The 13,138-nt window shown below is 45.8% G+C and overlaps 1 protein-coding gene across 1 annotated transcript in view; it reads left to right on the top strand.

Annotated features, from left to right (window-relative positions):
* nphs1 (NPHS1 adhesion molecule, nephrin) overlaps nt 1–12,377 on the top strand; it is a 59,568-nt gene extending 47,191 nt beyond the window's left edge. Inside the window, exons 17-30 of the mRNA XM_052489937.1 lie at nt 1,999–2,139; nt 3,237–3,361; nt 3,809–3,971; nt 4,201–4,357; nt 4,845–4,996; nt 5,986–6,097; nt 6,291–6,472; nt 6,744–6,785; nt 7,606–7,731; nt 8,166–8,208; nt 8,847–8,979; nt 11,330–11,408; nt 11,514–11,686; nt 11,922–12,377. Coding sequence (XP_052345897.1) covers nt 1,999–2,139; nt 3,237–3,361; nt 3,809–3,971; nt 4,201–4,357; nt 4,845–4,996; nt 5,986–6,097; nt 6,291–6,472; nt 6,744–6,785; nt 7,606–7,731; nt 8,166–8,208; nt 8,847–8,979; nt 11,330–11,408; nt 11,514–11,686; nt 11,922–12,044 — 1,751 coding nt within the window. The 3' untranslated portion in view covers nt 12,045–12,377. The remainder of the gene's footprint in view (nt 1–1,998; nt 2,140–3,236; nt 3,362–3,808; nt 3,972–4,200; nt 4,358–4,844; nt 4,997–5,985; nt 6,098–6,290; nt 6,473–6,743; nt 6,786–7,605; nt 7,732–8,165; nt 8,209–8,846; nt 8,980–11,329; nt 11,409–11,513; nt 11,687–11,921) is intronic.
* Nucleotides 12,378–13,138: the final 761 nt, after the last annotated feature.

Here is a 13,138-nt window from a genome sequence, read left to right as displayed (position 1 = left end):
TAATAAAAGTAATAATAAATACAAAATGAGTAATGATAACTTGTCTATACACTGTACACGTGGTACCGATACCGAGTTAATTTGCAGGCGTACGAGGTTGATATGTACATGGAACAAGGAATAAAGAGACATATAATAAACAGTAGCAGTAGCATATTTAAAGTTAATGCCAAAAGGGTCAACGCAGATGGTCCGGGTAGCTATTTGGTTAGCTATTTAACTAATTATTTAGCAGTCTTATGGCTTGTTCAGGGTCCTGTTGGTTCAAAACTTGGTGCATCAGTACCACTTGCCGTACGGTAGCAGAGAGAACAGTCTATGACTAGGGTTGCTGGAGTCTTTGACAATATTTAGGGCCTTCCTCTGACACCGCCTGGTATAGAGGTCCTAGAAGGCAGGGAGCATTAGGCCGTACACATTATCCTCTATAGTGCCTTGCGGTTGGATGCCAAGCAGTTACCATACCAAGCGGTGATGCAGCCAGGGCCCATGTCAAATCCTTTCAGCCTCCTGAGGGGGAAGAGATGTTGTCGTGCCCTCTTCACGACTGTGTTGGTGTGTGGACCATGATAGATCCTTAGTGACGTGTACACCAACGAACTTGAAGCTCTCGACCCACTACAGCCCCACTACAACCCCATCAATGTGAATGGGGGCGTGCTTGGCCTCCGTTTCCTGTAGTCCACGATCAGCTCCTTTGTCTTGTTGACATTAAGGAAAAGGTTGTTGTTCTTGCAATCTCTAACTTCCTCCCCTATAAGTTGTTGTTGTCGGTCGTCAGCAAACATAATTATGGTGTTGGAGTCATGCGTGGTCACGCAGTCGTAGGTGAACTGGGAGTACAGGAGGTGACTAAGTGTTGAGGGTCAGCATGGTAGATGTGTTATTGCCTACCTTCCTGACCTATGGGTGGCCTGTCAAGAAGTCCAGGATACAGTTGCAGATGGACACGTTCAGTACGAGGGTCTTAGCTTATTGATGAGCTTTGAAGGCACTATGGTGTTGAACGCTGAGCTGTAGTCAATAAATATAATTCTCACGTTGTTCCTTTTGTCCAGGTGGGAAAGGGCAGTGTGGAATGCAATAGAGATGTCATCATCTGTGTATCTGTTGGACAGGTATGGAAGTTGGAGTGGGTCTAGTGTTTCTGGGATAATGGTGTAAATGTTGATCCATGACCAGCCTTTCAAAGCACTTCATGGCTACAGATGTGAGTGCTACGGGTCGGTAGTCATATAGGCAGGTTACCATAGCGTTATTGGGCACAGGCACTATGGTGGTCTGCTTAAAACATGTTGGTATTATAGATTTGGACATGGAGAGGTTGAAAATATCAGTGAAGACACTTGCTAGTTGGTCAGCGCATGCTCGCAGTACACGTCCTGGTAATCCAGTGAATGTTGATCTGTTTAAAGTTCTTACTCACATCGGCTGCGGAGAGCGTGATCACATAGTCTTCCGGAACCGCTGGTGCTCTCATGCATGTTTCAGTGTTATTTCCCCCGAAGCAAGCATAGAAGATCGTCTGGTAGGCTCGTGTCACTAAGCAGCTCTCGGCTGTGCTTCCCTTTGTAGTCTGTAGTTCCCTGTCATCGGGCCACAGCCACCACTCTCCTGTCCCTAACCTCCCACCTCAACCTCCACCACTGCACCCACCTCCCGGAGGGGTTACCCAGCCATTAAAGGAGGGGTGCTGTGGTACAGTGGTGGTCTGTCACCTGGGCTGTTGTTTCTGTGGGAATTTTGCCAGGCCAATCAATAATATAGCATTAGATGTCACTCATAAGCCATGAGTGGCTTAGGGACATGTGGTTTATGCATTTATAATGAATATTTTTGTGTGGCTGTGGATGGCTGTGTGTGTGTGTGTGTGTGTGTGTGTGTGTGTGTGTGTGTGTGTGTGTGTGTGTGTGTGTGTGTGTGTGTGTGTGTGTGTGTGTGTGTGTGTGTGTGTGTGTGTGTGTGTGTGTGTGTGTGTGTGTGTGCGTTTATGAACAGAAATGGATCCTCGGTACCACTTTACTGAGAGCACAGCGTTTGAGATCTGGAATGTGACAAGGAGAGACACCGGGGTCTACACTGTGAACTGTACCAACGAGGTGGGGTCTGACAATACCACCATCACTCTGGACGTACAGTGTAAGTCTCACTGGCGTTGAATCTGGTCTGTCTACTCACCTCAACACCGTGTGTCAAGTCTAGGCATTAGCTCAGGGATTGAACACAAGTCTTCAGGACTCAGGACAGGCAAGGTTACTCAGTCCTCATGCGAGTGTGGTTCATCAAGCCACCTACATTACATGCTAGTGTTGTATACCCAAAAACACCAATTCTGTCACAACCTTGAATCCACCGACCGACACATCCCCATCCCACTGCCCTCTTAATGATGTAACAATCGCACTGTTCTGAATGTAGGTCTGAATGTTCCAGTAAAACCTACAGTACAGTACAAGCCTAATGGACAGACAGCACAGCGCTGTCCTGATCCGATGGAACCTGACAGTTGGAGGTTTCCATAATGTATAGAGGATTGTAATAGCTTTAATGGGTGGCGCTGTAGCCTACTTAACAATGTTGTTCCTGGTTAAAATGAATGTGGTGTGTGAGAAGGCCGTAAGTGTCTCAGTGTGCTGTGTGTATGAACACAGACGGGGGCATTGGGACACTAATGCCACTACTGTTATAAGTAGATACCCACAGGAAGAGAAGAGCACACAGTCAGGTGGAAAGGGATTACACTACAGTATGTTGATGGAGTCATAGTGCTGCTGTATTCAGGACATAGTGACTGACTGAAGGAGGGATGGAAGGGGGGAAAGTGGGCCATGATGACTGCACCCTCCCTGCCTCTGTCTCGCTCAAAGTTAAAGTGGAGGACAGGCGGCATGCAATGGGGAACCTCCAGGGTGATGTGGCCCAATTTAGGGACATTGAATTGGGCAGGGGTGTCTGACAGTAGGGGGATGGGACAGTTCTAAAATATACTGGGGTTAAATTGATTGGCAAATATTTCATATAAAGTGGTCACTTAGAGAAAGGTCATTATTTACAGTATGTACAGGGTGTCTGTAGGATCAGTGATGCATAGAATAGAATAGAATAGAATGAATAGAATTAGAGAGAGAGTTGGAGGTCGGTGGGTGGTGAGTGACTGATTGTTCCTTAAGTTCTAAAGTAGAATTTGACTTTCCTACTGTTTCTCTCGTCCTACTTTCTTATTGTCTACTCCCCAGATGCCCCTAGTGTGAAGATGGAGAAGGATCCAGTGTATGTGGACGTGGGGGAGACAGCAGACCTGTTTTGTGTAGCAGATGCCAACCCCATCATCAACACTGACATGTTTTCCTGGAAATGGCTGGTGAGAACCCCCATATCCCCATCTCATCTCACCTCTCCTTTCTCCTGATTTGATTTCCCTTTATCTGGCCTCCTTTCTTTTATTTGACCATTTCTTACCGTTTATCACTCCCCCTCTTAAATGCAGAGATGTGCCATATTTCAGCGGCTCTAACTATCCTTCCGCCCCACCACTCCCGGCTCCCGGCTCCACACTTGGCCCAAATCCAGAAAAATTGCTTTCATTATGGTGCGGCAACTAAAGGGCACATTCATCAACGTACGCTCTCTATCCTGTATCTACTGCTCTCTTTTTTGTTGTCTCTCTTACTCTTTTTCTCTCTCTCTTTCTCCACTCCCCCCTGGAGTACCTGTACTGATCTTGCACAGGAGGGGGTGGGGGTGTACGAAGATGTGCATGCTGTCCTCCTGTCTTCCTCTCATTTGCCACTATCCCTGTCTTCCTCAGGGTGAGGGGGAGATGGAGGAGATGGGGGAGCAGAGCCAGGATGAGGCTACTGGGCAGCTGACCATCCAAGGGGCGACTCGGGCCCACGCCGGACACTACCAGTGCACTGCCGACAACAACATAGAGCCCCCTGCCAGCGTTTCAGTCCAGCTGGTGGTGCGCTGTGAGTCTAACGAGCTCTACCAAGATCTATCAATCATGTCGTGTGAATACATCATGGGTGCAGTGGAGTGGAAAAGTGTTGTGGGTGTCTTTGTTTGTGTGGCACCATTCACTATGTCTATGCATATCTGTATTCATTTGCTTGTATTCCATGTTTCTGTCTATCCATTTCTGTTTGTACATGTACAATGTGAACATCTCTGGCTGTGTGTTTGTCCTTTCCTGTGTAGTTAAGCCGGAGCTCCAGAAGGGGGCTCAGTGGAATAAGGTGGCGAGCAGAGGGGATGGCACCAGAACAGCTGAGGTGGTGTGCCAGGGAGAGGGCATCCCGCGGCTCCACTTCTCCTGGGCTAAAAATGGCGTGCCCATAGACTTCATACACCCCAGGTGAGAGCAAATCCCACCCCTCACTCTCCATCTGGTTCTCACCTTCTCCCCGTTCCACACACACACACGCTCACGTACTCAAACATAGTCAGTCACACATGACCCTAACAATGTCGAAACTTTAAACTACTGTGTCATGAGAATGTGGCAAAATATTCATGATGTTGGATAACTAGATTTGTTTCCATAGTTTATACATTCATTCAGTATCTCACCATTAAATCTTAATTTGGGACTTTGCCTCTCCCTATGCAAATACCTGTCACAGTGCCTGCTGTCTGCCCTATAGCCATATTATGTGTGTGTGTGTGTGTGTGTGTGTGTGTGTGTGTGTGTGTGTGTGTGTGTGTGTGTGTGTGTGTGTGTGTGTGTGTGTGTGTGTGTGTGTGTGTGTGTGTGTGTGTGTGCGTGTGTGCGTGCGTGCGTGTGTGTGTGCGTGTGTGTGTGCGTGTGTGTGTGTGTGTGTGTGTGTGTGTGTGTACTGCAGGTACCAGGAAAAGACAGTTAGGGAGGGCTCATTACACACCAGCACGGTAACCGTGGTGAATGTGAGTGCAGCGCTGGACTACGCAGCATTCACCTGCACTGCTCGCAACACTCTGGGAGAAGACACACTCAACATCCAACTGCTCAGCACCAGTATGTGTGTGTGTGTGAATGGGTAAAAGGTCAAAGGTTAAGTCAGACATCAGGGCCCAGGGATGTTGCTATGATGTAAAACACGTACTTTACAGCCAACTGCTAAAGTCCCATTGGTCCTAATTTAGCTACATCCATAGTGTTTGTGCGTTTGTGTATGTGCTGCCATGTCCACGATTTTATTAGTGTGGGAGGACCCTCCAGCTTATAGAGAAAATGTTCTGTCTCTCTCGACTGTAGGAAGAGCAAGTCCTCAGTGTCAGTCCTCAGTGTCAGACACCCGAGTATCTCTCCTTTATCCCCTGCCTATAGCTCTAATTCCTCGCTCTGTCAGATAGGCTGAGTCGCCCTCTGGCTCACTAGCAAGTGTATTCCTACGCCGGCAATGTCAACACGGCCCCTGCTCCCAGCGAGCCCCCTAGCCTCCATTGGACACATTTAACGTTTAAAAGCGTGAAATACAATTCAATATTCACTGCTGTTTTTTTCTCTCCCTCTGTTTTTTTTACTGCCTTGAATATTCATAATTAATCTGACGCAGCGATAATAAATGTTTTATGCTTCCTTATCATCAGAAGGCCGGGAAAGGAAAGAAGGCTGTATTCTATCCCTGCCCGCCTCGCTGCCGCTGTTTGGATTTAAAAAAGACAGATCCAAATAAGACTGACCCCTCTAACCTCGTATCTTATGAGCGGAACTGATAATGGAAATGATTTACTCTGCAAACAGAGCTGCCTGCTTGCCTGCAAGCACAGCTTCTCTCTCTCATTCTAGTGCTGAACTCTCTCCTTCTCTTCTGCTCTCTTCCTCTGTCATTCTTTTGTTTATCCTTTCACCTACCCTTCAATCTACCCCCCTTCTTTCTCTCTCTCTCTTTCCATTTCTCTACATTTTTCCCACCCTGTTTTCCCCAATTTTCTCTCCCTTTCTCTGCCCCCCCCCCCCTCTCTCTCGTTCTCTTACCTTCCATCTCTCTCTCTAACACACAGATCAACCAGATCCTCCCTCAGAATTCCACCTGGTCAGCTTCACCCATGCCTCTGCAACTCTAGAATGGATCCCAGGCTTCGATGGGGGCTTGGAGCAGAGATTCCGTGTCAGGTGATAGAGCATTGACTACAGTTTGGCCGAACATGATGTGTCAAATATTGTGATCTCTTCTTTGCATTCATAACAAACCAACACATCCTTGATAGGGATATTAGGAACCGGTCTGGATCAAGGGTCAATTCCATTTCACTCCTGTCAGGTTAGAGCCCATCCCTGTACTGACTAAGATACTGTTGATTGACAGGTACCGTTGGGCTGACTCTGTGAGTTTCCTCTACGTGGATGTGTTCCCTCCGAGAGCAAACATCTTCATTGTGACAGGCCTGTCGCCCGCCACTACATACAACTTTTCTGTCAACGCACTCAACTCCATGGGAGAGAGCGGCTACGCAGACAACAACTCAGTACTCACCATCACCACCGAGGGTCAGTCTAGAGCAAGTTCACAACATGACTTCTGGGTCCAAGCTAGGAGAGGGACAATGGTCGGACATTAGATGGTTTGGACTCCTGCCCAGCTGGTGTTGAGATCAGGTTATGTCTCTAATGACATCCTATGCCCCATTTTGTAGAACATTAATAGTCTTGGCACTATATGGTGAATAGGATGTCATTTGACATTTGACCCAGGTTTATCTTGCAGCGTTAGAACAGCATTGATGTTTTTTCCCCTGTCTTCCATGGTTCTTCTAACCAGAGTGGGAAGGAGCAGTCCAGGAAGAGGATCCCTTAGGGGAAGGTAAGTTTACTTCATATTTTTTGGAACTATGGAAAACACCTATTTTCTAAGCTGGCTAAATCATGTTAATATACAGTATGCACCTCAAATGCCCTTAAATGTGTGCTCTTTGAGTAATGGTACTGTAGTTATGGCAGCCGTGGTCATAAATGCTACTTTCTTTCCTTCTGTTAGTCTTCTATCAATAAAGGAAGTGAGATACCAGCTTACATACTGATTATTATTATCCCTTAATAAGTTTGACTCATTATGCAATAAACATATTTACCACAAAAGAGTCAAAACTCAGAGTGAAATTCAATTGTTAAATACCAAAGACGCAACAGCTGTAATGGGCGCCCATCGAGTGGTGCAGCCGTATACGTGCCTTTCGAGTGGCGCAGCACTCTTATATCCCAGCAAAGCTTCCCACCCATACAATGATATATCAGTAGTTTTCCACTCACATCACACAGCACGTTCCATGGAGCTTAAGGACATGGTCAGCTGTTAACCATGACCCAGGAGTTTCAATCATCTCAACCACTGTTGGCACCACTTCCTCTTATCTTGTCACCGGAACCCTAACAGACAGTTATCTAAAACTACACACTCCCTAATATCAACTAACCCTTTCTCTCTACTTTTACTATCACCTTACAATACAAAAACATCCCCAGAGACTTAAGGCCTCTTTCTACTTCCCCTTAATCACACAAAAGCTATTAATCATACAAACAAAAATTATTTACAACCGAACACCCTGTTCCTGGATCTTGCTTCCTATGATGTCATCATGGTGGATCAACTCATTAATGTTCTTGGTTCTCTTGTAAACCAGAGACAAGAGGGTTGTCACTGTATCAGACTGTGATCATGGCGGTGGTTGGTGGGGCTCCGCTGCTGGCTCTCAACTGGCTGGGCTGCTTCCTGTGTCTGAGGTGGAAGAAGAGGCGGGGCCAGACAGGTAACCGTTGGCAATACCATGGTCAAGGTTGTGTGACTGTTTTCTTCTGCATCTGTCTCAGAAACCTCTGCCCAAGTCACCAAAGAGCTGAGCCTGAATCTTAATGCATCTCTCATTTCTTTCTTTCTTTCTCTCTCCCGCTATTTCTCTCTTATCTCTTCTCTTCCTCCTTTCCCTCCAAACACACCCATCTGTCCCTCCCTCCCTCTGCAACCATCCTCCAAGACTGTCACTTCTTCCCTCTATCTTTCCCTTCACCTAATTTATTTTATTCTCTCTCTCTCTCTCTCTCTCTCTCTCTCTCTCTCTCTCTCTCTCTCTCTCTCTCTCTCTCTCTCTCTCTCTCTCTCTCTCTCTCTCTCTCTCACTCTCACTCTTGCTCTTGCTCACTCTCACTCTTGCCCTCACTCTCTCTCCCTCCCTCTCTTCTCCAGAGAGTAAAGGCAGTGTTTCAGATGGGAAGAAGAGTGAAGATGGGTGAGTCATCATCTTAGTCTGTCTCTGTTTGTCCAGGCTAATCAGCACCCAATCCAGTCCAGTGGGTACAGACAAATGACTATACGTCCAATCCCCTCTCAGAGGCCTAAACCCTGCCCTACTGACAGACCACACCCAGTACCCACAACAGCAAAACTACAGGACCCTGTGATGGACAAAAGTCTCCCGTTTTGTATGATGTAATGTAGCAACAAAAGAGTAAAGCAGACTCTCCTGTCAGTCTAACTTTGCAATTAGGGGGCAAAGCAACAGCGCGAATACAGGTGTCACATCCGAATATACTTATAATGCAATACGCCATATGGCATTGACAGTGCTATGCTCTTGTGCACTGTACTGTAGTGTACATGTCTTTGTATGTAGCTATTTTCTCCCTGAGGATTAAGAAAGAGTGACATACGATGAGTGGGTGGGTGATGGGATGGAGGGTGCTGATTGGCTGATGTTGATATGTCTTAAATTACAAATGGAAGGGAAAAAAATAAAAGAGTGAGATGGGAGGATGTGGGTGGGTGGTTGGGAGTCGGGATGTGATGCTGTGTTTTCTAATTAAAAAAGATACAGAAAAGTCAAAAAGAATGGAGAAGGTTAGACGCTGTTCTGTCTGTCATATCCAGGTCCACTGTGTCCACTGCCAGCGGCTCCACCAGGTATGAGGTCAGAGAACTGGTGAATCCTGCGGCCCAGCGCACCCTCCTCATCGACAGCGGATCAGAACCAGACAGCAGCGTCTACGAGAGCTACGCTGGGGTAAGAGGAGAGCGAGGGGGAGGAGGAGGTGGGGAGAGGCGGGGTGGAGGAAAGAGAGGGGAAAAAGGGGGATACTTAGTGAGTTGCACAACTGAGGAGAAGGAGTAAGGAGAGGAAAGAGGGAGTAAGGAGAGGAAAGAGGGAGAAAGGGGGATGACAGAGAGGGAAATAACTGAGAGAGTGAAAAACACAGTACGGTGTGGTGGATGAAGGGCAGAGAAGAGGAAGTTGACAAAATGAAGAGACAGAGGGAGGGGCTTAGAGAGGAATAGGAGAAGAATAAAGTGAGAAAACAGGAGGGATGAGAGGTAGGAGGATGCTAGCAGACAGAGGTGGAGAGGTGAACAGAAAAGGAAGGATTAAGGAAGGGGGAGATCAGTCAGAAGAGAGGAAGTGGAGGAGTCAGGCATAACGAGGGAAACAGAGGAGAGATAAACTAATAAACACCTTTGGCTGTTTTCAGAGTAGGAAAGGGAGATCGATAGCCCACAATTAGCATGCAAAATACACTTCGATCCTGGTGAAATTGCACATTGTAAAAGGCCAACAAGGCATTGAACCCTGCAGAAAAATGGTAAGTAGAATATAACAACACCGGCAGAGAGAGACTATTGTTAGAATAGGATCTAATGCAAGCAAATTCTCCTCAGAGATGTTAGCTAACCCTGAGTTATAATACAATACATCTAGTGTAACAAAATATACTGTTTGTCATGTGTCTCTCTACAGAGTCACCATGTACAGTCGTGGCCAAAAGTTTTGAGAATGACTCAAATATTAATTTTCCCAAAGTCTGCTGCCTCAGTTTGTATGATGGCAAATTGCATATACGGTACTCCAGAATGTTATTAAGAGTGATCAGATTAATTGCAATTAATTGCAAAGTCCCTCTTTGCCATGCAAATGAACTGAATCCCCAAAGAAACATTTCCACTGCATTTCAGCCCTGCCACAAAAGGACCAGCTGACATCATGTCAGTGATTCTCTCGTTAACGCAGGTGTGAGTGTTGACGAGGACATGCTGATTGAGTTCGAATAACAGACTGGAAGCTTCAAAAGGAGGATGGTGCTTGGAATCATTGTTCTTCCTCTGTCATCCATGGTTAGCTGCAAGGAAACACGTGCCGTCATCATTGCTTTGCGCAAAAAGGGCTTCACAGGCAAGGATATTGCTGCCTGTCAGATTGCACCTAAATCAACTATTTATCGGATCATCAAGAACTTCAAGGAGAGCGGTTCAATTGTTGTGGAGAAGGCTTCAGGGAGCCCAAGAAAGTCCAGCAAGCACCAGGACCGTCTCCTAAAGTTGATTCAGCTGCATGATCGGGGCACCACCAGTACAGAGCTTGCTCAGGAATGGCAGCAGGCAGGTGTGAGTGCATCTGCACGCACAGTGAGGCGAAGACTTTTGGAGGATGTCCTGGTGTCAAGAATGGCACCAAAGAAGCCACTTCTCTCCAGGAAAACATCAGGGACAGACTGATATTCTGCAAAAGGTACAAGGAATGGACTGGTGAGGACTGGGGTAAAGTAATGAGGTAATTTTCTCTGATGAATCTCCTTTCCGCTTGTTTGGGGCATCCAGAAAAAAGCTTGTCCAGAGAAGACAAGGTGAGCGCTACCATCAGTCCTGTGTCATGCCAACAGTAAAGCTTCCTGAGACCATTCATGTGTGGGGCTGCTTCTCAGCCAAGGGAGTGGGCTCACTCACAATGTTGCCTAAGAACACAGCCATGAATAAAGAATGGTACCAACACATCCTCCGAGAGCAACTTCTCCCAACTATCCAGGAACAGTTTGGTGACGAACAATGCCTTTTCCAACATGATGGAGCAACTTGCCATAAGGCAAAAGTGATAACTAAGTGGCACGGGAAACAAAACATCGATACTTTGGGTCCATGGCCAGGAAACTCCCCAGACCTTAATCCCATTGAGAACTTGTGGTCAATCCTCAAGAGGAGAGTGGACAAACAAAAACCCACAAAGTCTGACAAACTCCAAGCATTGATTATGCAAGAATGGGCTGCCATCAGTCAGGATGTGGCCCAGAAGTTCATTTACAGCATGTCAGGGTGGATTGCAGAGGTCTTGAAAAAGAAGGATCAACACTGCAAATATTGACTCTCTGCATCAACTTCATGTAATTGTCAATAAAAGCCTTTGACACTTAAGAAATGCTTGTAATTATACTTCAGTATTCCATAGTAACATCTGACAAAAATATCTAAAGACACTGAAGCAGCAAATTTTGTGGAAATTAATATTTGTGTCATTCTCAAAACTTTTGGCCACGACTGTACAGTACAGCATCTGTCTATGTTTTCATCTATGGTCTTTGTCCTCCCAGGAGGGCTCCCACTACTACTACCCCACCAGTGACTACCACCCCTCTCTCTACCCCCACCCCGAGGGCGCACAAGGGCAAGGTGAGAGAAACCAAAATACTACCTATGAATAATACATCACAAGAGAAAAGACAGAGACATTTCTCTGTTTAACTTCAAATTACCTCTTTGGCTCTCTTTTTCAAGATGGCCGCTGCTACCCACTAGAGCCCATAGGCCATGAGTATGAGGAGGTGAGAGACTGGGGCATGTATCAGGACGTGCTGGGGTTGTCTCTCCCACTGCCTCCTTCACAGTTTGACCCCTGGTTACCAGAGCAGAGGCGAGAGTGGAGACCACCCCCACCCAGTTACCCTCAGGTCAGCACAACCCCACTGGGATAAAGTACTAGTTATTGATCCCTGAGGGGTGATGACCCTTATAGTTTCACATATTGGACTAGATGTGTTTTATCACCTTGATTTGTTCCCAAATAACATAGAGATTGGATGGGAAGTTTCACATCAACATTATTTCAAGTTAGGATTTTGTCTACGGTGCTATATAGTATCGTCAAGTCTCTCACCTTCTTGACACAGCTTTCTTCTCCAACAGGGAAGTGGGAGGGGCTTGACTGCCCCACAGCAGCCAATCAGAAGGAAGGATCCGGTGGTTGAGCAACGACCAGAGAAAAACGACTATGATTTACCTTTTGAGCTCAGAGGACAGTTAGTTTAGGAAGCTTAAGCCTTGATTCCAGATTGTGGAAAATACCTCAGACTCAAATACAAACTCTTAGTGCTGTGCTGGTATTGAGTACGATATGAATAGGAAGCCTTTCAACTGATCAAAATGTTACTACCAAAAGGTACAATATTTACAGTAGGTGATGTTGTGGGACAGTCAATCAGTACAAATTAGGCCTCCCGTCGATCCAAAGACGTAAAATGTAAAAGACGAAGCAACAAAACATGCAGAGTTTTTCTTACAGATCTTTTAGTAACAATTGACTATACTCTACTGTACAAATAAAATGGCAAGGATAATCTAGTCCAAGGCCTAACTGATACACAATTCCAACATGCCTCCAGTGTTTTCATACAGATACATGTCATATCCAAAATCTTTCTCCAACAAGAGCCTTTACTGGAAATGTCACTCCAGCAAGATGAGAGGTGAAAAAGCAGCAGCTACTCTTAACCTCTCTGGGATCGTTCGGGACGCTCCCATCTCGCCAACAGCCAGTGAAAGTGCAGGGCACCAAATTCAAAACAACAGAAATCTCATAATTAAAATTCCCCAAGCATACAAGTATTTTACACCATTTTAAAGATACACTTCTCGTTAATCCAACCACAGTGTCCGATTTCAAAAAGGCTTTTCGGCGAAAGCAGAACATATCATTATTTTAGGTCAGCAACTAGTCACAGAAAGCATTCAGCCATTTTCCAACCAAAGATAGGAGTCACAAAAAGCAGAAATATAGATCAAATGAATCACTAACCTTTGACGATCTCCATCAGATGACACTCCCGGGACTCAATGTTCACAATACATGTATGTTTTGTTCAATCAAGTTCATATATATATCCAAAAACTACAGTTTACATTGGCGCCATGTTCAGAAATGCCTCCAAAACTTCTGGAGAAATTGCAGAGAGCCACATCAAATAACAGAAATACTCATCATAAACTTTGATGAAAGACACATGTTTTACATAGAATTAAAGATAAACTTGTTCTTAACTTCTTGACGATACCCATCCCTGTCGCGGGATCATTTTCGTCAGCAACCGCTGAATAGCATAGCGCAGCAGTCAAATAATAATAAT

The sequence above is a fragment of the Oncorhynchus keta genome, chromosome 31 (assembly GCF_023373465.1).
Source record: "Oncorhynchus keta strain PuntledgeMale-10-30-2019 chromosome 31, Oket_V2, whole genome shotgun sequence".
Classification (NCBI taxonomy): Eukaryota; Metazoa; Chordata; class Actinopteri; order Salmoniformes; family Salmonidae; genus Oncorhynchus; species Oncorhynchus keta.
Note: the sequence above shows the minus strand (reverse complement) of the source record. Positions and strands in the feature narration are given on the sequence as shown.